Source organism: Genypterus blacodes, unplaced genomic scaffold, assembly GCF_046128005.1.
Source record: "Genypterus blacodes isolate CSIRO-AG114 ecotype Tasmania unplaced genomic scaffold, CSIRO-AGI_Gbla_v1 ptg000040l_1, whole genome shotgun sequence".
NCBI lineage: Eukaryota > Metazoa > Chordata > Actinopteri > Ophidiiformes > Ophidiidae > Genypterus > Genypterus blacodes.
Genome location: NW_027466853.1, coordinates 821,950 through 846,422, shown reverse-complemented (window position 1 = coordinate 846,422; position 24,473 = coordinate 821,950). Strand labels below are relative to the sequence as shown.

General features: G+C 41.0%; 1 protein-coding gene across 1 annotated transcript; it reads left to right on the top strand.

The window, feature by feature from the left end:
• The first annotated feature begins 1,562 nt into the window (after positions 1-1,562).
• dnajc28 (DnaJ (Hsp40) homolog, subfamily C, member 28) lies at positions 1,563-24,423 on the top strand. The gene is made up of 33 exons (XM_076148462.1): positions 1,563-1,706; positions 2,523-2,784; positions 3,257-3,279; positions 3,524-3,773; positions 4,035-4,078; positions 4,169-4,442; positions 4,608-4,687; positions 4,956-5,229; positions 5,772-5,809; positions 6,907-7,213; positions 7,956-7,993; positions 8,601-8,862; positions 9,375-9,397; positions 9,642-9,891; positions 10,153-10,196; positions 10,287-10,560; positions 10,726-10,805; positions 11,074-11,347; positions 11,890-11,927; positions 13,025-13,331; positions 14,075-14,112; positions 15,226-15,532; positions 16,276-16,313; positions 17,416-17,722; positions 18,076-18,113; positions 18,202-18,269; positions 19,068-19,282; positions 19,403-19,659; positions 19,836-19,964; positions 20,052-20,178; positions 20,275-20,310; positions 21,006-21,107; positions 23,177-24,423. Exons 2-33 carry the CDS (start codon positions 2,532-2,534, stop codon positions 24,310-24,312), a joined length of 5,931 nt encoding a protein of 1,976 aa, XP_076004577.1. The 5' UTR covers positions 1,563-1,706; positions 2,523-2,531; the 3' UTR covers positions 24,313-24,423.
• Positions 24,424-24,473: the final 50 nt, after the last annotated feature.

The window sequence follows — 24,473 nt, the reverse complement described above, 5'->3', positions numbered from 1 at the left end:
ATAATTACATTTTTTGCACAGTTGTTTTATATGTTGAACACACCAACGACCAGTACACATTCCTTTTAAGTGTAAACTTGATTGGCAGTTCCACTGCGCCAGTGTATGCTGGTTCACGCTAAACAGTTGAATTCTGGTCCAGGGCAGCAGCACTGGGTGTTACGCCATGGCGCCGCTGATGGCGTTATCGTCCTGCAGCATCAGAGTCTACCTGGTGACGGTCATCCCCTAGGGCTTGCGGTTGGTAGGATGGAGGACGCACAGCTGCCTGAAGATGGCATCCACCAGCTGGCTGCAATCGGGCCACTGAGCTGTGGACCAGATCCCTTGTCGTCCCAGACACCTAGGATGGGATGAGAATGAGCACCCAGGTACGTAAGCTGGTGCAAAAACAGCCACACTGCCAACAACAACAACCAAAAACGTACAACCTCATGCTCTCAACGCCGGGAACTGTCCTGTCCTTGACTACTTAGTCACTTCTGAACTCCTCTGATAATCACCCAGAGTGTCTGCAGCCAGTTGGGGGTCACAAAATGATTGCAGTGTGTTGGTGTGCTCTCATCAGTGCATGGGGGGTGTGAGTGGTCAGAGGGGGATGGGATGAAGTCAGAGTGGCTCCAGGTAAGTCTTTATGGTAGATGGAACACATTACAGATTATTATTGCTTCAGTATGTTTCAGTCCACACACAACTATCATCTTCTGCTCGTACCATAATCACTTAGCTCTGGGAGGATTATGCTTGAGCTTTAAATTCCATTGATGAAAAGGAAAATTTTGTTTTATCAACAATCAACCCTTTCTATCAATATGTATGTAATGTAGCAAAAGGATATAATGAGATTACAGTAATCAAACATTAGTAGCCACCAATAAATAAAAGTCAGTTCTGCTTTCAGAGCAATGTCCTTAGCCGAGTGAATACTACAGTTTTCATGTTTCATCTTATATTGGAGTACAAGGTCCTTCATAGGTTGAACAAATTGGGCAAAGTGTGTTTTCACACTTACTGTAGGTTCAACTGGACCAGGATTAGTTTCTCTCTTGAGACTGTGCTGTTCAGACAGGTCAGAACACAGTAATCCTGTGGCAGCACAACCACACTGACAGCTTGTGATGGTGCTCTCAGTCTGGTCTCAAGTGAACGGCTCTTTTGTGGCATGAACATGACCTGCTCTAACAAGCTTACAACTAACTAACCAACTTCACATCATGTTGACCTCATGACTGAAGCAGCTGAATGCAGCTGTGCACTCTGTGTAGAAAGCAAGATTGTTGTATTGAACGTATGATCAGCTTTAAACGTATTGAAAGAAAGAGGACAATCATTGTTTGAAGAATGAATGGTAACAAGCCAGCATAATAGACATCAAGGTCATATGAAGAAAGAATCAGAAAGCTGCAAACTGCAGTCAGACTCGATGATAAAAGATGAAGATTATTCGTATCTGCTGTAGATGACACTTGTGTGTAGTTGCTCAGGTTGAAGGCATTACAGTGGTTGATGCTGTGCTGTCGCTGACAAGTTGTAACATATGCAGGGAGGAGCCAACGACCCTGTCGGTTTCCTGCTTTCTGACTTGAGGATTCTTCACAACTGTTTGGTTGCAGAGAGGAGACAGAGACTCGGTGAGTTTACATTTTTATGTCCGGTGAAGCTTACATCAGTCATCAGGACGCCGATTAAATCAGCAGCAACAATCAGTAAGGAGGGTCTTTACTTTTGCTTTTACTTTTGATGGTGGCGCTTCTTCTCTATCGGCCTGCATGTGAAATGTTTATATGTGAATGTGACGGAAGTCAAAGCAGGTTTCAGAGTTATGATACTTGTCTTGTACTATTTAAAGTTGGACACACACTTGTTGCTGTGCTCAGTTGGTGCTTTAAAGATGAACTAGGTGGAGAGGAGACTCTCCCAGGGTGTACTGAGCCCCTGAGCAAGGCACCGAACCCTCAATTGCTCCCCCCTCTGCGAAGGGTGGTAATGTAATGTAAGTCGCTTTGGATAAAAGCGTCTGCCAAATGATCGTAATGTAATATAATGTACTGCGCTCTGGCAGCTTCCCGCAGGCCTGTAGTAGTCAGCTAATAATTGACGTTTGCACGCAGCGCCACTATCGGTAAGGGGTAGTACTGTGCCGTACTACCTGCTGAGTCGCATTTAAATTTTTTCATGGTTCAGTTTTTTTTTACCACAGTTTCAGAATCCCTGGTTTAGCTAATTTTAGAATAGATGATCTACTATAGATGAACTACTATGTGCTTCCCCTGGATAAAATCGGTCTACACTTATTAACAAGTTTCATGTCTGAAAATATCCATTGGTGAGTTTATATCTAATGTGAAAAAAAAGTTGATAAAAGAGGAAACTAAGTAATACACCTTTACAGTAATATTCTATATGTTTCAATTCAAGTGTTGATTTGTATTAATCTCACATCTGTAAACAAATAACATATAATTTTCCTGGCAAAGTGTTTCCATGTCTTTAGAGTTGAGTCTAATATTTGTATTTACCAGGAAGCAACGATGGAAACCAGGCAGATGCTTTTGGAATCACTGCAACGTCTGAGTGATCCAGAGCATGAGAGATTCAAATACGTCCTGATAGACCGACCTCATTGCAGAAAGAGAAGGATGATGGCTGAGATGCAGAGCACAGTTTTTCAGATAGTGCTGACTTTCCGCAAACATTCTGTGAAGATGATCTCAGATATTTTAGATAAGATACACCGGAGCGATCTGGTGCGGAGGCTGTCAGGCATCAGCCTGGGTCCTCCAGGTTAATATGAAAACTAACTAACTAACTAACTAACTAACTAACTAACTACATACATACATACATACATACATACATACATACATAACTCTCTCTCTCTGGCACTTTGTCAGCCAGATGCAATTAATTTAGCAATTTAGCCAAATGTTTCAAATCAAATTAATCAAAAATTTGTAGAATAAAAATTTAAAACAATTCAGAACGTTCCAGCAACATTTATGTGGCACCTGTGTGCAATGGAGTAAAACCTGTTTCCCTTCATATGAAGGTAATTTTTAATTGCATCAAGTTGTATTTTTAAATCAACTTGGACTCAAATCCACAGGCCCAACTGCACAGAGTTTATTTGGCTCTTTTAGCTCACTGTTTTGGTGTTCTTATTATTACATAGTTTACTTGCATATTTCTTACCAACTCTTGTGTTGGTGCAAACAGCTTCATAACATGTAAGTATTTGTTTTTCCTTTCTCCTCAGGGAGGACCTCTGTGGATGAGAAGGTGAGAGTTACAGCAATGTTAAAGAGGAAGTCTGACGTTACTATTGTGCAATTCTACCTTCTACCTTGTTGTTACCATTGTAACAACAAGGTAGAAGTAATCAGTATAATAAGTAATCAGTAGCCTAAGTTTCCTCAATTAATATGATAAAAGTTGTTATGATGTTCATATAATCCTCAGATGTCCAAGATTCTAACATCCATTAGACAGCACAAGTCTTTAATAAATCATTTCAATTTTACAGGTAGCATCAATGAGGACCATCACTGAGAGGCTTTTGGAAGCACAAAATGATTTGACCATTGTAGAAATGTATGCATTCAGAGAGCATTACAGTGGAGAGTTGGGAAACAGACTGACCACTGTCTCTCATTTGATGAAGTTATATGGGAAAAAATGTGTGCATGTGACCAGTAGGATCCTAGACAACATACACAGAGAAGATCTAGCACAGAGGTTAGACTCTCTCTCACACTGGAGGGTGGAAGATCAAGGTAAGTTGTTCAAAGACAAAATCATCATAAATATCATCATCAATCATAAAAAGTACTGATCACATTATACAGTGTGGCACGTAAGGACCAAGCCAGTGGGGATTCTCTCTCCTTGTTTGTTTTGTTTCCTTTAACATCTGATGCTGATGTCATTTTGGTGTTTGTGCAGTAGACCACAGAGCAAAAGTTTGTTGATCTCAACATTACTCATGTACCAGGTTTTGAAACAATTAAGAAGTAAATAACCTTCTTTCTCCTCAGAGAAACACAGTGTGGATAAACACCAGACTGCACTGATCCAGAAAGTAAGAATTCTTTTTCTATTTATTTTAAGCAGTAGTATTATTAGTAGTAATCATTTCATCATTTCAGGAAGTGAAATCTTTGAATTGCAGGTAGCAACTGTGGCTGCAGTTAAAGATCTGATTTTGGGATCACTCAATGATCTAAGAGATGGTGACTTTGAGACTTTCAAAGTGCTCTTGCTGCAGGAAGACCTCCCAGGCCCCCTGATTGGGCCACTGGGAATAACACACAGGAAAACTGTGATGGATCTGATGGTGGATCGTTTGAGCGAACGGTCTCTAGAAGTGACCGAAAAGATTTTCAAGAAGATGAACAGGAATGATTTGATACAGAGCTTCTCAAACCTCGGTTTAGGGCACACAGGTAAGTACACGTTACAGAATTTGCCTTTAGCTCAGATGGAACTCCTTTTTCTCTTCCTGTCTTTCTTTAAACATAATGCAATTGTCAAATACTGCAAAAGCTCGAAGTCTGATATATGTTGATTACAACATGATGTTTAATTATTTCCAATGTCCTTTTCTCCAGAGACATGCCAGTCTGCATTGATCAAGAGAGACACACACGTCTCTGGCCTCACAGCGATTTCATTGCACTTTAATCATGCGGTAAATAAGGGATAAATTCTTTGTGATGTCACTTTATACAGTACAGCTTCCATCACATCATAATCAGGTTGTGATTATAATGCTCACACAAATCGAATGCTTGATTTAATTGGATGGTTCTTCTGGTTTTGCTGGTTAGTGCCACTCTAACGTGCACAAACAAAGAAAATGAAAAGTGAAAGCAGTGCAGAGTTAACTGTTAAACTATTGTTTTAAACATTTAGTCAGTATACAAATGATCTAAGAGACTGACTAACTCCTTACCCAGGAAACAGCTGAGACGGCCATCATAGAACTGCTTTTGGAAATACTGAATGAGTTGACTATTGATGAGCTCAAGAAGTTCACGCACCACATGAACACACTCTATCCCTGGGGAAGAATGGAGGATCTGAAGGGGGCAAACAGACTGAGCACCGTGGATCTGATGATAGAGACCTATGGCCAAAGGTGTGTGGAGGAGGCCGGGGACATTTTGCAGATGTTGTCAGACACCAGCTCATCATCTGAAGATGAGTCTGGAAGAAAAACCTCTGTTAAAGGTAATAACTACATAACTGTATTTATAATAATATATTACCAAAGGGTTCATATGTAGTGTGAGTGATTGTCTGATTGTGATTGACTACAAAAGGGGGGGCCCTGCAGAAAAAGTTTGGCAACCATTGCCTTATACTAAGCACTGTTGTCATAACTTTTGTTTTAGTTGCAATACTAGCAGCATGAAACACAGGAAGAAGCGAAGGTAAATTTCAGCCTTCTGTTGAGAATCTGTAGCGTTGGTAATGAACATCCTTGGGGAAATGAAGTTGGCTGATGTGTGTTCCCTCTTGTTCTTATAGATCTTGTTCGTCTTTTATTTTGTCTACTACATCTTTGATTACCTGCTAGTTTTTTAGTCGGCCTGAACGTTTGGACTTTGCCTTTTTGGATGCCTGCCATTATGTTGAGCTTTGTTTTGGAACTGTTGTTTAAATGCACACTGCTCCATATCCTTACTGCTTGTGTTTGAGTCCTCACTCTGTAACTATGTTCCAGTGACAGACATCAGACTAATCTGGTTCTTTCTTTCCTTTCTCCTCAGAGAAACAGTCTAGGGTGGCATTCCCATCTGCACACAAAGTGAGCAATGTGATTTCATACATTACAATTTTCAAATCAGATGTGTGTTTGTGACTCACCAAAACATGGCGTCAGAGAGCTTTCTTTAATACGAGCGAGCTACGAACAGTTAACAGCAAATGTGCTGACAATAATTGAGGGTGTAAAAACAGGAACATGGAGTTCAAAACTCTGTTTAAGCAGATAAAACATCTACCACACATGCAGAGAGGAGAATGCACTCATACTTGCCAGTAGAACGCTTGTATTAGGATACATTCTGACGCCATGCTGAAGGGATGAGGTCATGTCTCGTACCGAACTACGGCACTCTGGGAGTTTCACCCAAAGAAAGAACTTTGGCCAAATGATCGTAATGTAATGTAACTCAACATGAGCTTTAAATCACCTTAACTAAAGACCTGAAGGTTTCCAACACACAGGTAAGAGACGGGAGGTTCAAGCTGATTTGTTTTTAGAACAAAATGTAAACAAAATGTAAAACACCAAGCTGGAGATTGGAGGCAAAGTTTATCAGCAATTAGACAGTCAGAGGAAAGTTGTTAAAAAGGTGTAAAGCTAAAGAAGGTAACTGACTGCTCCAGAAATAACAATGTTCAAACATGGAAGGCTGCAGTCCGACTGCTGGGGCCTTGTACATTCACACAGGGACGAACGTTTCACTGTCACGCGTGCTCCAGATGTCAACACACACACGGCACACACACTGCCTGATTCAGTGCACTGTGACCCTGTGTGCTCAACGCTCAATAACAATACAAAAGGAGAATGTCTGCATACTAACATGAGTACGGCTCATAGGAAACCTTCCATAGTAGAAATCACAGTTTAACCTGGAGGCAGCAGGAAGAACAGTAACACACCTGTTCAGACAATCAATGATTTAAAGGCAAACATGAAGTAGCTGTGGGAGGGGGCGTCTGAACTACAGCTGCAGAACAGAACTACAGTGGCTGAACTGTTCAGTTTAAAGAAATTGGAGATGTATTTCTTCTGGTTACACTCACATGATTAATATTCTGACAATAATGAAATAAATGAGAGCGGTGAAATTACTTACATACATGCTCTCTGAACATTTGCTTTATATTTACCAGGAAGAAGCAGAGGAGACCAGTAGAGAGAAGCTTAGGAGAACATTTAGGTGTTTGAGTCGACAGGGGCTCCAAACATTCAACTGCTTCCTGATTGGAAGATTTGACCAGATGGGACTATTCCTGCATTTAGGAGGACGCGGAGGTGTAGAGGACACAGTGGATCTGATGATGAGGACCTTTGGCCAACAGTGTGTGAACGTGGCAGAGGATATTCTGATAAAAATGAAAAGGCATGATCTGGTGCAGATGTTGTCAGACACCAGCTCAGGACCTGAAGATGAGTCTGGAGGAAAAACCTCTGTTAAAGGTAATAACTGCATTACTGTATTTATAATATTATATTACCAAAGGTTCCATATGTAGTGTGAGTGATTGTGATCTGTGTTTGAAATCTGTGACCTGCTTTGAAATCATGCTGATGCCACAACATCAAGCTAAACTGCCTTGTAGTCCTGAGGGCTACGAAGGGAGTTTGTGCTTCAAATCGGAGTTATTGGGACTACGGGTGTGATTTCAAACGTGGGCGTGTCGCCGTGGCAATTTACACTCGGAGTAGGGGCCTGTATGAAGAAGGAAGCGAAGATTTTCTTATCTACAAAAGAGGGGCCTGCAGAAAGAGTTTGGCAACCATTGCCTTATACTAAGCACTGTTGTCATAACTTTTGTTTTAGTTGCAATACTAGCAGCATGAAACACAGGAAGAAGCGAAGGTAAATTTCAGCCTTCTGTTGAGAATCTGTAGCGTTGGTAATGAACATCCTTGGGGAAATGAAGTTGGCTGATGTGTGTTCCCTCTTGTTCTTATAGATCTTGTTCGTCTTTTATTTTGTCTACTACATCTTTGATTACCTGCTAGTTTTTTAGTCGGCCTGAACATTTGGACTTTGCCTTTTTGGATGCCTGCCATTATGTTGAGCTTTGTTTTGGAACTGTTGTTTAAATGCACACTGCTCCATATCCTTACTGCTTGTGTTTGAGTCCTCACCCTGTAACTATGTTCCAGTGACAGACATCAGACTAATCTGGTTCTTTCTTTCCTTTTTTCTCAGAGAAACAGTCTAGGTGGGCATTCTCATCTGCACACAAAGTGAGCAATGTGATTTCATACATTACAATTTTCAAATCAGATGTGTGTTTGTGACTCACCAAAACATGGCGTCAGAGAGCTTTCTTTAATACGAGCGAGCTACGAACAGTTAACAGCGCGCTGTGAAAATAAACCAAATGTGCTGACAATAATTGAGGGCGTAAAAACAGGAACATTGAGTTCAAAACTGTTTAAGCAGATAAAACATCTACCACACATGCAGAGAGGAGAATGCACTCATACTTGCCAGTAGCATTCTTGTATTATGATACATTCTGACGCAATGCTGAAGGGATGAGGTCATGTCTCGTACCGAACTACGGCACTCTGAGAGTTTCACCCAAAGAAAGAACTTTGGCCAAATGATCGTAATGTAATGTAACTCAACATGAGATCTAAATCACCTTAACTAAAGACCTGAAGGTTTCCAACACACAGGTAAGAGACGGGAGGAAACTAAGTAATACACCTTTACAGTAATATTCTATATGTTTCAATTCAAGTGTTGATTTGTATTAATCTCACATCTGTAAACAAATAACATATAATTTTCCTGGCAAAGTGTTTCCATGTCTTTAGAGTTGAGTCTAATATTTGTATTTACCAGGAAGCAACGATGGAAACCAGGCAGATGCTTTTGGAATCACTGCAACGTCTGAGTGATCCAGAGCATGAGAGATTCAAATACGTCCTGATAGACCGACCTCATTGCAGAAAGAGAAGGATGATGGCTGAGATGCAGAGCACAGTTTTTCAGATAGTGCTGACTTTCCGCAAACATTCTGTGAAGATGATCTCAGATATTTTAGATAAGATACACCGGAGCGATCTGGTGCGGAGGCTGTCAGGCATCAGCCTGGGTCCTCCAGGTTAATATGAAAACTAACTAACTAACTAACTAACTAACTAACTAACTAACTACATACATACATACATACATACATACATACATACATACATACATACATACATACATACATACATACATACATAACTCTCTCTCTCTGGCACTTTGTCAGCCAGATGCAATTAATTTAGCAATTTAGCCAAATGTTTCAAATCAAATTAATCAAAAATTTGTAGAATAAAAATTTAAAACAATTCAGAACGTTCCAGCAACATTTATGTGGCACCTGTGTGCAATGGAGTAAAACCTGTTTCCCTTCATATGAAGGTAATTTTTAATTGCATCAAGTTGTATTTTTAAATCAACTTGGACTCAAATCCACAGGCCCAACTGCACAGAGTTTATTTGGCTCTTTTAGCTCACTGTTTTGGTGTTCTTATTATTACATAGTTTACTTGCATATTTCTTACCAACTCTTGTGTTGGTGCAAACAGCTTCATAACATGTAAGTATTTGTTTTTCCTTTCTCCTCAGGGAGGACCTCTGTGGATGAGAAGGTGAGAGTTACAGCAATGTTAAAGAGGAAGTCTGACGTTACTATTGTGCAATTCTACCTTCTACCTTGTTGTTACCATTGTAACAACAAGGTAGAAGTAATCAGTATAATAAGTAATCAGTAGCCTAAGTTTCCTCAATTAATATGATAAAAGTTGTTATGATGTTCATATAATCCTCAGATGTCCAAGATTCTAACATCCATTAGACAGCACAAGTCTTTAATAAATCATTTCAATTTTACAGGTAGCATCAATGAGGACCATCACTGAGAGGCTTTTGGAAGCACAAAATGATTTGACCATTGTAGAAATGTATGCATTCAGAGAGCATTACAGTGGAGAGTTGGGAAACAGACTGACCACTGTCTCTCATTTGATGAAGTTATATGGGAAAAAATGTGTGCATGTGACCAGTAGGATCCTAGACAACATACACAGAGAAGATCTAGCACAGAGGTTAGACTCTCTCTCACACTGGAGGGTGGAAGATCAAGGTAAGTTGTTCAAAGACAAAATCATCATAAATATCATCATCAATCATAAAAAGTACTGATCACATTATACAGTGTGGCACGTAAGGACCAAGCCAGTGGGGATTCTCTCTCCTTGTTTGTTTTGTTTCCTTTAACATCTGATGCTGATGTCATTTTGGTGTTTGTGCAGTAGACCACAGAGCAAAAGTTTGTTGATCTCAACATTACTCATGTACCAGGTTTTGAAACAATTAAGAAGTAAATAACCTTCTTTCTCCTCAGAGAAACACAGTGTGGATAAACACCAGACTGCACTGATCCAGAAAGTAAGAATTCTTTTTCTATTTATTTTAAGCAGTAGTATTATTAGTAGTAATCATTTCATCATTTCAGGAAGTGAAATCTTTGAATTGCAGGTAGCAACTGTGGCTGCAGTTAAAGATCTGATTTTGGGATCACTCAATGATCTAAGAGATGGTGACTTTGAGACTTTCAAAGTGCTCTTGCTGCAGGAAGACCTCCCAGGCCCCCTGATTGGGCCACTGGGAATAACACACAGGAAAACTGTGATGGATCTGATGGTGGATCGTTTGAGCGAACGGTCTCTAGAAGTGACCGAAAAGATTTTCAAGAAGATGAACAGGAATGATTTGATACAGAGCTTCTCAAACCTCGGTTTAGGGCACACAGGTAAGTACACGTTACAGAATTTGCCTTTAGCTCAGATGGAACTCCTTTTTCTCTTCCTGTCTTTCTTTAAACATAATGCAATTGTCAAATACTGCAAAAGCTCGAAGTCTGATATATGTTGATTACAACATGATGTTTAATTATTTCCAATGTCCTTTTCTCCAGAGACATGCCAGTCTGCATTGATCAAGAGAGACACACACGTCTCTGGCCTCACAGCGATTTCATTGCACTTTAATCATGCGGTAAATAAGGGATAAATTCTTTGTGATGTCACTTTATACAGTACAGCTTCCATCACATCATAATCAGGTTGTGATTATAATGCTCACACAAATCGAATGCTTGATTTAATTGGATGGTTCTTCTGGTTTTGCTGGTTAGTGCCACTCTAACGTGCACAAACAAAGAAAATGAAAAGTGAAAGCAGTGCAGAGTTAACTGTTAAACTATTGTTTTAAACATTTAGTCAGTATACAAATGATCTAAGAGACTGACTAACTCCTTACCCAGGAAACAGCTGAGACGGCCATCATAGAACTGCTTTTGGAAATACTGAATGAGTTGACTATTGATGAGCTCAAGAAGTTCACGCACCACATGAACACACTCTATCCCTGGGGAAGAATGGAGGATCTGAAGGGGGCAAACAGACTGAGCACCGTGGATCTGATGATAGAGACCTATGGCCAAAGGTGTGTGGAGGAGGCCGGGGACATTTTGCAGATGTTGTCAGACACCAGCTCATCATCTGAAGATGAGTCTGGAAGAAAAACCTCTGTTAAAGGTAATAACTACATAACTGTATTTATAATAATATATTACCAAAGGGTTCATATGTAGTGTGAGTGATTGTCTGATTGTGATTGACTACAAAAGGGGGGGCCCTGCAGAAAAAGTTTGGCAACCATTGCCTTATACTAAGCACTGTTGTCATAACTTTTGTTTTAGTTGCAATACTAGCAGCATGAAACACAGGAAGAAGCGAAGGTAAATTTCAGCCTTCTGTTGAGAATCTGTAGCGTTGGTAATGAACATCCTTGGGGAAATGAAGTTGGCTGATGTGTGTTCCCTCTTGTTCTTATAGATCTTGTTCGTCTTTTATTTTGTCTACTACATCTTTGATTACCTGCTAGTTTTTTAGTCGGCCTGAACGTTTGGACTTTGCCTTTTTGGATGCCTGCCATTATGTTGAGCTTTGTTTTGGAACTGTTGTTTAAATGCACACTGCTCCATATCCTTACTGCTTGTGTTTGAGTCCTCACTCTGTAACTATGTTCCAGTGACAGACATCAGACTAATCTGGTTCTTTCTTTCCTTTCTCCTCAGAGAAACAGTCTAGGGTGGCATTCCCATCTGCACACAAAGTGAGCAATGTGATTTCATACATTACAATTTTCAAATCAGATGTGTGTTTGTGACTCACCAAAACATGGCGTCAGAGAGCTTTCTTTAATACGAGCGAGCTACGAACAGTTAACAGCAAATGTGCTGACAATAATTGAGGGTGTAAAAACAGGAACATGGAGTTCAAAACTCTGTTTAAGCAGATAAAACATCTACCACACATGCAGAGAGGAGAATGCACTCATACTTGCCAGTAGAACGCTTGTATTAGGATACATTCTGACGCCATGCTGAAGGGATGAGGTCATGTCTCGTACCGAACTACGGCACTCTGGGAGTTTCACCCAAAGAAAGAACTTTGGCCAAATGATCCTAATGTAATGTAACTCAACATGAGCTTTAAATCACCTTAACTAAAGACCTGAAGGTTTCCAACACACAGGTAAGAGACGGGAGGTTCAAGCTGATTTGTTTTTAGAACAAAATGTAAACAAAATGTAAAACACCAAGCTGGAGATTGGAGGCAAAGTTTATCAGCAATTAGACAGTCAGAGGAAAGTTGTTAAAAAGGTGTAAAGCTAAAGAAGGTAACTGACTGCTCCAGAAATAACAATGTTCAAACATGGAAGGCTGCAGTCAGACTGCTGGGGCCTTGTACATTCACACAGGGACGAACGTTTCACTGTCACGCGTGCTCCAGATGTCAACACACACACGGCACACACACTGCCTGATTCAGTGCACTGTGACCCTGTGTGCTCAACGCTCAATAACAATACAAAAGGAGAATGTCTGCATACTAACATGAGTACGGCTCATAGGAAACCTTCCATAGTAGAAATCACAGTTTAACCTGGAGGCAGCAGGAAGAACAGTAACACACCTGTTCGGACAATCAATGATTTAAAGGCAAACATGAAGTAGCTGTGGGAGGGGGCGTCTGAACTACAGCTGCAGAACAGAACTACAGTGGCTGAACTGTTCAGTTTAAAGAAATTGGAGATGTATTTCTTCTGGTTACACTCACATGATTAATATTCTGACAACAATGAAATAAATGAGAGCGGTGAAATTACTTACATACATGCTCTCTGAACATTTGCTTTATATTTACCAGGAAGAAGCAGAGGAGACCAGTAGAGAGAAGCTTAGGAGAACATTTAGGTGTTTGAGTCGACAGGGGCTCCAAACATTCAACTGCTTCCTGATTGGAAGATTTGACCAGATGGGACTATTCCTGCATTTAGGAGGACGCGGAGGTGTAGAGGACACAGTGGATCTGATGATGAGGACCTTTGGCCAACAGTGTGTGAACGTGGCAGAGGATATTCTGATAAAAATGAAAAGGCATGATCTGGTGCAGATGTTGTCAGACACCAGCTCAGGACCTGAAGATGAGTCTGGAGGAAAAACCTCTGTTAAAGGTAATAACTGCATTACTGTATTTATAATATTATATTACCAAAGGTTCCATATGTAGTGTGAGTGATTGTGATCTGTGTTTGAAATCTGTGACCTGCTTTGAAATCATGCTGATGCCACAACATCAAGCTAAACTGCCTTGTAGTCCTGAGGGCTACGAAGGGAGTTTGTGCTTCAAATCGGAGTTATTGGGACTACGGGTGTGATTTCAAACGTGGGCGTGTCGCCGTGGCAATTTACACTCGGAGTAGGGGCCTGTATGAAGAAGGAAGCGAAGATTTTCTTATCTACAAAAGAGGGGCCCTGCAGAAAGAGTTTGGCAACCATTGCCTTATACTAAGCACTGTTGTCATAACTTTTGTTTTAGTTGCAATACTAGCAGCATGAAACACAGGAAGAAGCGAAGGTAAATTTCAGCCTTCTGTTGAGAATCTGTAGCGTTGGTAATGAACATCCTTGGGGAAATGAAGTTGGCTGATGTGTGTTCCCTCTTGTTCTTATAGATCTTGTTCGTCTTTTATTTTGTCTACTACATCTTTGATTACCTGCTAGTTTTTTAGTCGGCCTGAACGTTTGGACTTTGCCTTTTTGGATGCCTGCCATTATGTTGAGCTTTGTTTTGGAACTGTTGTTTAAATGCACACTGCTCCATATCCTTACTGCTTGTGTTTGAGTCCTCACTCTGTAACTATGTTCCAGTGACAGACATCAGACTAATCTGGTTCTTTCTTTCCTTTCTCCTCAGAGAAACAGTCTAGGGTGGCATTCCCATCTGCACACAAAGTGAGCAATGTGATTTCATACATTACAATTTTCAAATCAGATGTGTGTTTGTGACTCACCAAAACATGGCGTCAGAGAGCTTTCTTTAATACGAGCGAGCTACGAACAGTTAACAGCGCGCTGTGAAAATTAACCAAATGTGCTGACAATAATTGAGGGCGTAAAAACAGGAACATGGAGTTCAAAACTGTTTAAGCAGATAAAACATCTACCACACATGCAGAGAGGAGAATGCACTCATACTTGCCAGTAGAACGCTTGTATTAGGATACATTCTGACGCAATGCTGAAGGGATGAGGTCATGTCTCGTACCGAACTACGGCACTCTGGGAGTTTCACCCAAAGAAAGAACTTTGGCCAAATGATCGTAATGTAATGTAACTCAACATGAGCTTTAAATCACCTTAACTAAAGACCTGAAGGTTTCCAACACACAGGTAAGAGACGGGAGGTTCAAGCTGATTTGTTTTTAGAACAAAATGTAAACAAAATGTAAAACACCAAGCTGGAGATTGGAGGGAAAGTTTATCAGCAATTAGACAGTCAGAGGAAAGTTGTTAAAAAGGTGTAAAGCTTAAGAAGGTAACTGACTGCTCCAGAAATAACAATGTTCAAACATGGAAGGCTGCAGTCCGACTGCTGGGGCCTTGTACATTCACACAGGGACGACCGTTTCACTGTCACGCGTGCTCCAGATGTCAACACACACACGGCACACACACTGCCTGATTCAGTGCACTGTGACCCTGTGTGCTCAACGCTCAATAACAATACAAAAGGAGAATGTCTGCATACTAACATGAGTACGGCTCATAGGAAACCTCCCATAGTAGAAATCACAGTTTAACCTGGAGGCAGCAGGAAGAACAGTAACACACCTGTTCAGACAATCAATGATTTAAAGGCAAACATGAAGTAGCTGTGGGAGGGGGCGTCTGAACTACAGCTGCAGAACAGAACTACAGTGGCTGAACTGTTCAGTTTAAAGAAATTGGAGATGTATTTCTTCTGGTTACACTCACATGATTAATATTCTGACAACAATGAAATAAATGAGAGCGGTGAAATTACTTACATACATGCTCTCTGAACATTTGCTTTATATTTACCAGGAAGAAGCAGAGGAGACCAGTAGAGAGAAGCTTAGGAGAACATTTAGGTGTTTGAGTCGACAGGGGCTCCAAACATTCAACTGCTTCCTGATTGGAAGATTTGACCAGATGGGACTATTCCTGCATTTAGGAGGACGCGGAGGTGTAGAGGACACAGTGGATCTGATGATGAGGACCTTTGGCCAACAGTGTGTGAACGTGGCAGAGGATATTCTGATAAAAATGAAAAGGCATGATCTGGTGCAGATGTTGTCAGACACCAGCTCAGGACCTGAAGATGAGTCTGGAGGAAAAACCTCTGTTAAAGGTAATAACTGCATTACTGTATTTATAATATTATATTACCAAAGGTTCCATATGTAGTGTGAGTGATTGTGATCTGTGTTTGAAATCTGTGACCTGCTTTGAAATCATGCTGATGCCACAACATCAAGCTAAAATGCCTTGTAGTCCTGAGGGCTACGAAGGGAGTTTGTGCTTCAAATCGGAGTTATTGGGACTACGGGTGTGATTTCAAACGTGGGCGTGTCGCCGTGGCAATTTACACTCGGAGTAGGGGCCTGTATGAAGAAGGAAGCGAAGATTTTCTTATCTACAAAAGAGGGGCCCTGCAGAAAGAGTTTGGCAACCATTGCCTTATACTAAGCACTGTTGTCATAACTTTTGTTTTAGTTGCAATACTAGCAGCATGAAACACAGGAAGAAGCGAAGGTAAATTTCAGCCTTCTGTTGAGAATCAGTAGCGTTGGTAATGAACATCCTTGGGGAAATGAAGTTGGCTGATGTGTGTTCCCTCTTGTTCTTATAGATCTTGTTCGTCTTTTATTTTGTCTACTACATCTTTGATTACCTGCTAGTTTTTTAGTCGGCCTGAACATTTGGACTTTGCCTTTTTGGATGCCTGCCATTATGTTGAGCTTTGTTTTGGAACTGTTGTTTAAATGCACACTGCTCCATATCCTTACTGCTTGTGTTTGAGTCCTCACTCTGTAACTATGTTCCAGTGACAGACATCAGACTAATCTGGTTCTTTCTTTCCTTTCTCCTCAGAGAAACAGTCTAGGGTGGCATTCCCATCTGCACACAAAGTGAGCAATGTGATTTCATACATTACAATTTTCAAATCAGATGTGTGTTTGTGACTCACCAAAACATGGCGTCAGAGAGCTTTCTTTAATACGAGCGAGCTACGAACAGTTAACAGCGCGCTGTGAAAATTAACCAAATGTGCTGACAATAATTGAGGGTGTAAAAACAGGAACATGGAGTTCAAAACTGTTTAAGCAGATAAAACATCTACCACACATGCAGAGAGGAGAATGCACTCATACTTGCCAGTAGAACGCTTGTATTAGGATACATTCTGACGCCATGCTGAAGGGATGAGGTCATGTCTCGTACCGAACTACGGCACTCTGGGAGTTTCACCCAAAGAAAGAACTTTGGCCAAATGATCGTAATGTAATGTAACTCAACATGAGCTTTAAATCACCTTAACTAAAGACCTGAAGGTTTCCAACACACAGGTAAGAGACGGGAGGTTCAAGCTGATTTGTTTTTAGAACAAAATGTAAAACACCAAGCGGGAGATTGGAGGCAACGTTTATCAGCAATTAGACAGTCAGAGGAAAGTTGTTAAAAAGGTGTAAAGCTAAAGAAGGTAACTGACTGCTCCAGAAATAACAATGTTCGAACATGGAAGGCTGCAGTCCGACTGCTGGGGCCTTGTACATTCACACAGGGACCACCGTTTCACTGTCACGCGTGCTCCAGATGTCAACACACACACGGCACACACACTGCCTGATTCAGTGCACTGTGACCCTGTGTGCTCAACGCTCAATAACAATACAAAAGGAGAATGTCTGCATACTAACATGAGTACGGCTCTTAGGAAACCTTCCATGGTACAAAACACAGTTTAACCTGGAGGCAGCAGGAAGAACAGTAACACACCTGTTCAGACAATCAATGATTTAAAGGCAAACATGAAGTAGCTGTGGGAGGGGGCGTCTGAACTACAGCTGCAGAACAGAACTACAGTGGCTGAACTGTTCAGTTTAAAGAAATTGGAGATGTATTTCTTCTGGTTACACTCACATGATTAATATTCTGACAACAATGAAATAAATGAGAGCGGTGGAATTACTTACATACATGCTCTCTGAACATTTGCTTTATATTTACCAGGAAGAAGCAGAGGAGACCAGTAGAGAGAAGCTTAGGAGAACATTTAGGTGTTTGAGTCGACGGGGGCTCAAAACATTCAACTTGTTCCTGGTTAGAAGATTAAAAAAGACGGGACTATTCCTATATTTACGATGGAGCAGAGATGTAGAGGACACAGTGGATCTGATGATGAGGTCCTTCGGCCAACAGTGTGTGAACGTGGCTGAGGCTATTCTGATAAAAATGAAAAGGCATGATCTGGTGCAGATGTTGTCAGACACCAGCTCAGGACCTGAAGATGAGTCTGGAGGAAAATCATCTGATAAAGGTAATAACTGCATTACTGTATTATTTATGATATATTTCATGCTAAAGGTTTCATATTTAGTGTGAGTGTTGATATTGATCAGTGATCTGTTTTTGAAGTTTGTGATCCTATTTTAAATTTGGCAGATGCCCCAACATCAAGCTACACTCTGCTGTCGTCCTGCTAATGACATGTTTGACGTGTCTGTGCAGAAATTGATTTCCACCTTAATTAACAAGAAGCTCACACGTTAGCATTTCTCAAGATTCAAAGAAATCTCTGTTATTGTCTGGACAGAGACACAAAAATAGTAGAGTAAATCACTCTTTGTCCATCTTCTCACTGGACAGCAATGTACGTTTCTCTTTGTTTAGGACCTGAAGAGAGTCCTGAACCATGTGGCAGTGTTGTGGTAAATTCATACATTTACTTACTCATTTCAAAATGATTGATCAGTATTGATCCCTCTGATCTATCAATCCATTTTCCTTACCCTGAAGCAGAAGTCTGCCGTCTGGACCAAAGTCCAAGCTGAAGTCAGCAGTGTGGACGAGACTCCAACTTACAGGTGAACTTTATATATTTAGCTATATGTTACAATCATCAGACCTGATGGAAAAACCAAAGATATGGATCTTGGAAGATTTGACAGACCAATGCAACATTAATGATAATATAAAGCTCAAACTGATTGTAATAATCTGCCTGCTTCTATTAGATCTTTTACTTTTTTTCATATTCACAATTTATTCTTGACTACTCAGTGAACTCATGACTACCAACAAACATCCAGCTCCTGTTTAGGAGTCAAAAACTCACTTAGTATGCATGCACATTCATTTTTTAATGTATATAAATGTATATATTGTTTGTATATTGCATATTTATATTGATCTTTTTCTACAAAATGTGTATCTTTGTCCCATACAAAGTGCTGGTGCATATACTACGGGTCCCAGGGGTAGATTTGGCCGCAACAGACATTTTACCTGTGTTAAGGAGGTGAACGGCAGAATCACTAATCGGTCAACCAGTCTGAAGGCCCTGAGTGCTTTCCCATTGATTCCCCCCACGCAACCGGAACAAATTCAAACCTTCCACCCCCCTGATATGCGCAAATAAACACCTTAAACTCAAATAATACAGTGACAATTAATATAGACAGAAGTACTTTAAAATTAATTGATCAGGTTTCTTTTCTGAATAAGATACATTCATACAGTAATCCAAAATGAGATTAAAAGGGTTTAATCCTCATGTGGTCAAGGAATATTGGGTGTGCCACACATAACGTAACTATTCAAATGAATGATGTTGTCAATATTCAGCATTGAACATTTAATGTCATTCTGTTCTTTTCTTTCAGCCTTCAGTCTGAAGCAGGTCACTTTGAATGCAGTATGTCTGGTTTGCGCTGGGTTTGTCACGAAAGGGTCACCATCAAGTACCAGTTAAACACTTGGCTGGAACACAGGGAGAGACTGGCAGGCACAGGGTACACACCTGCAGGTCCCCTGCTGGACATCACAATTGCTGATGGAAAGTTAGAGGAAGTGTATCTGCCACACTGGATCTGCATCGGTAAGCGGATGTTTAATGAAATCGCATGATTTGTTTGTTGTTTAATACCATGTGTGTAAATGCTTGCATGGGTACGATCAGTATGTCCTCACCAGACTTGTTCATTTGTGTGTTGTGTAGAGGACATCTCTGATGTGTCTGACAAGTTTGCAGTCCTACACATGGATCTCTGTGGAGATGCTGTGGAAGTGGAACAAGTGTCTGAGGTCACACCATCCCATGTCAAACTGACAAAGCCCCACTTCTCTCTTAAAGGGATCCTGATAAGACTTGGCTTTCAACAGAGAGTTTACTGTTACATGTTGATATATAGCTCCAGCGAAGCCTTCCTCACGTTACATGTGTATCTGATCCAACGAGATCCTGGACTACGACAGGTTATTAATTTCATGTCTCCCTCCCAGCACAAATCACAACAGGTGCAAGACGGCAATTATCAATACAATATTAAACCATAGTCATTAAGGCACTTTATCAAGGCACTAGTTATAATTTCAGAATAATACTTTTATTTCATCATAAGACCCCCCTTGTGTTTTGTCTTTTTCCTCAGGCTATCAATAAGGAGAGGTTGTCCTCTGGGTACAAAATCATTGTAAAACCTCATCCAGTGGAACCTCTGAAAATCAAAAACCGTTTCTTCCTCACAGCAAACTTGGACACTGCAGTTATTTCTCCTGCGGTAAGGTTTGAACCTTCTTGTAACAGTTGAAATAATCACTTATGAAAAGTTAGAAACTCCTTCATTTCCCTCCATGCTCTCCCACAGGCAAACCTTCTCACAATAGAAGAAGACCCAAACTTCTACGAAGTGTTCGTTGAAAATCCAGACACTCACATCATGCTCACACTCGGAAATAGTCGTGGACCAGTATGGACCCACGAAATCCGAAAGGGTCAGTGATTTTAATTTGCAGTGTTAATGAAGCAAAGGCTTACACAGTTACTGAAATCAGCTAAATATCAAATCTAAAATCTGCCTTTTATTTCAGATGAATACCAAAGCCGAAACCCTGCAGCTGCACCGGGTGAGATATGATGATTCCAATTTGTTTGAATTTTCCTGCAAATCAGCGCCGAGGTCAAATGCAAGATGAGATTAATGTAAAGGATGGACGATAAGCACTTGGCATCATGACCCATCTCACACTCGTTGCTCCCTGCACAAAGATTCACTCAAGTATTGGATGGATATGTAGCATACACAAGTGCTTCTGTGGACTGGTTTAGGTTTTACATAAATGTAAACAAATGATGCTGACACAACTATAGAGGCCGCCAAAAATGACTTACAGCTGCTTTCCAACAGCCTAAATACTTACTGTGCAAACTGGGAAGACATTTTAGATGGTGACATTAGTGATAGTTCACTATTTTATTCGATAAAATGTTGATTTGGTGTTCAACCTGATAGTCAATAGATACTGAAGCGACTTCAACAGCTGTGAGTCATTCTCATTCCCTCTGTCCCAGGGAGCCAGTTTGTGGATAAACACCGATATGACTTGATTCAGAGGATGAGCAACATCAAGATGATTAGACAGCAATGGAAGAACATGTATTGAGCAGATTTGTAAAAGAAGATTACCCAAGAAAAATATTTTGTTTCACCTGCCCTGATGATTAAAGAGAGCGATCATTTTGTCACTGCTAAACTGAATGATCAGTAAATGTATTATGCCATTGTAATTCCCCCTCCTCTTTCCTTGTCTTTGTCGTCTAGCAGCTGGTGGATCCTCATCTGGAGCAGCAGGAGGATCCGCATCTGGAGCAGCTGGAGGATCCTCATCTGGAGCAGCTGGTCCTCTTTCCACTGTACAAGAAGGTAGGTGCACTTATTCACTATACAGGCTTATTAATGCCTCTCAAAGTGACACATGGCCCTGTTAGTCCTCACTGGGCTCAGACCATCTACAACAAGCTGAAGGAAAACACACTTTGACTTATTTTCTCACTTTGTCAGAGAGTGGAATGTTTTTTTTTTAATAAATGGGTAAACGTAGGTTTTTAGTGGACTGTGTAATGTCATTTTTTATCTATCGACATTTATTTGATCCCAACTATTAAGACTTGCCACATTATTTAGGGGTAAAATCAGTGCAGTTGGTAGTTGTTTAGTTAATGTGATGTGTAAATGTTTACAAACCCAAATGACATCACTCAGCTTTGCACATTTCTTTCTCTCTTTTTTGATGCATGTCATCTTTTTGTTGTTGATACCATGCCATGTGAGCATGTTGAAGTCTGTAATTAGTGGTTTTATTTTGTATTTATAAGATGTTGCTACTATTCTTGTTGCAGATTCTAAATAACGACATAAGGGGTAACAAATATTAGAAACACATAGAAACAAAGTACAATCCATTTCAACAGCCACGCAAAATACAAACCCAAATATGACCACAGTGTGGAATCAACAAATAGAATTACAAAGACAGAAGTTATTCCTGTGCTCTTGTATTTGATTGCACTGGATTGAAAAGTTTGACTGTCGCCTCATAATTCATAAACATCACATTTCTTTCCATCTTTCCTCAGTGGAGGACTTTCTGGAGAACAATGAAAAAGATCTGATCCAAAAAGTGACTAAAATAAATGTCAAACAGATTTTGGACTCCCTGAAAATGAAGAGGGTTATCGATCGAGAATGTTACGGTACAATCCAAGGGACCGGTAGCTCTCAGAATCAAATGAGGGAGATCTTCAGAGTGATAAACACTCAGCAGGGCAAAATGGAATTCTACAAGATACTTGTGGAAAAGGAGCCTTTGCTTATGGAGGAGCTGAAGACAGAGATGTAATTGTCAGGTTGAATCGCTCCTTCAACCTAGCATCGGGCCAAAGTGTTTCTTTGTGGTCGTGTCTGTGAAATTATGAATGGATGTTGTAATATCTGTCTGGATAATGGGATTGTCTTAAAATTGTTATGATGTTGTATTTTTAAATGTGTCAATGCAAAGTCAAAACCATTTTACTGTAGCAGTGGGTTTGTACTTCATTAAGAGATTTACATCAGACTCAAATAAGACTGATTGAAGAAACAGCCCAATGATTGTGAAACAAACTGTTTACATTTTACTTCACTTCACTTCACAAAAAGAGTTTTTTGAGTTTTTTTTTTTTTTTTAAAGATTTCGTTCCCATCCTGCCATTTTTCCCTTTGTGACATTGTATGGGATATTGGGCTATTCAAATGAAATGGACTTGATGGACCTCATCCAGTAGGGGGCAATAGAGCAAAGGAGCCAGGATGCTGCCCGCTGAGTTACACGCGAAGAAGACCTGAAAACAACAAACCGACCTGTCTGTCTGTATTTTGTAACGTCATTTAGTCGGAACCGACGGAACCAGAACGGGTTTGTGTTCCACCACTCAGTTTTATGTTTTTAACGGCCTCGTTGTTAGCAGAGAACATTCATGTGGCCCTGGCGTTCATTGGTTCCATAACTGTTTAAATCTGCAGTCATAATAAATGCATTAGTTATCTGAATTCTTATTTCCGTTTTTGATCATAAACCTTCATGTTTTAATGTGAAATTGCGTTGCATTGTTTAGCTAAAATATCTTAGTCGCGTTGCTATGCGATTTGCACAGCCAAATGTTGGGACATTTGATTTTAAAACAAAACGATTGCCTACATAAAATGCATATTGACATTTTATACATCCAGCATGAAGGGCTAATTCAGAACTGATGTGTTTGGTAAATATCAGGTTAGTTACCCTTAAATATCTCACATGTTCTTAATTATATCAGTACTAATTTACTTCTAAAGTCTTCAGTCTGTGGCTGCCATAGAAACATGACATCTTGTTTACCTTGTCAATGAAACCCGATACTGGTTGATACTTTCTATCCACTGCAAAAACTCAGTCTCCTGACTTTCCTCCACAGTGGCCAGCATGAGTTGTACTTTCAACCTTCTACTTGTTCGCAAGAATATTTGCCATGGCCGTCTTCTGCTCACGTCGGCTCGGTGGTCTCTGATGGTCCGGACACTCAGCACTGTTCCTCAGATCAGCCGCAGTCTGCGAGAGAGCTACATGCTGCTGCAGCTGCCTGATGAGGGAAGCAGCAGCCCTGCGCAGGTTAAAGAAGCGTACCTGCGCCTGGCCAAGCTCTACCACCCAGATTCAAGTGCTCCAACCGCAGATGCTGCCCTGTTTGCTCAGGTTGAGGGGGCCTACCGCGCTGTGCTGGCACACCAGAGCCAGACTAAGAGATCTGAACCAGAGAAAGAAGTGGATGATGATGGGAAGTTCAAAGGTGCTGCACTTCAACACAGACACTACCTCAACTATGAGGGTGTGGGTTCTGGCACACCCAGTCAGCGTGAACGTCAGTACAGGCAGGTTCGTGTGGATCGTGCAGCTGAGCAGGTTTTAAACCACAGGCAGAGGGAGCATGAGAGGGCTGCAGCTTCAGACGGGGCGTTGGTGGAAAGGGACATGCGTCAGCGCAGCCAGAAGATCAAGCTCACTCAGGCAGTGGAAAGGCTGGTGGAAGACCTGATCCAGGAGTCGATGGCCCGTGGAGACTTCAGGAATCTGAGTGGTGCTGGAAGGCCGCTTAACAAGTTTGAGCACAATCCTTACGCTGATCCAATGACCCACAACCTCAACCGCATCCTCATAGATAATGGCTACCAGCCATCATGGGTCGTCACGCAGCGCGACATCCGAGAGACCAAGACTCAAATCCGTGACAGGCTACTGGAGGGGAGAGCCAAGAAAGGTGACCCCATGACCCCGAAAGAGCACAGCCAGTGGGAGCAGCTGTGTGCGTCGGTTGAAGAGGACCTGGGGAAACTTAACAAGATGGTGGACAATTTCAACCTCATTGTACCGACGCTCAGCATGCAAATGGTTCACTTCAGTCTGTCTCGGGAGATCGATCGCGCAGAGACAGGAGCCAGTCAGGAGAGAGAGAGGAAGAGGAGGAGGGAGGAGAATAAAAGAGGCACAGCAAAAAACAAGCCTGAGAACTCTAAACAAGGGCTGATGTCATGGATGCAGAATTTACTCAGATGACAACACAAAATGTAAATGTAAACATGTTGGAGTCCATATTTCATTGATTTATTTGAACAGTCACTTATTACAGAGCATGGGGCAATATGTCATAAAGACCTGAACTCAGTATTTAGACATCAGTGCCGCTGATCAATGTTGCTGTATGCTCATGCTGTGAT

What these genes read in the sequence shown, in the direction of transcription:
- dnajc28 (XM_076148462.1), top strand. Translation starts at nt 2,532, where the DNA reads ATGGAAACCAGGCAGATGCTTTTGGAATCACTGCAACGTCTGAGTGAT. An exon ending in AGACTGCACTGATCCAGAAA is followed by an intron (nt 10,197 to 10,286) that starts GTAAGAATTCTT and finishes TTTGAATTGCAG; the next exon opens with GTAGCAACTGTGGCTGCAGT. An exon ending in GCCACACTGGATCTGCATCG is followed by an intron (nt 19,283 to 19,402) that starts GTAAGCGGATGT and finishes TGTGTTGTGTAG; the next exon opens with AGGACATCTCTGATGTGTCT.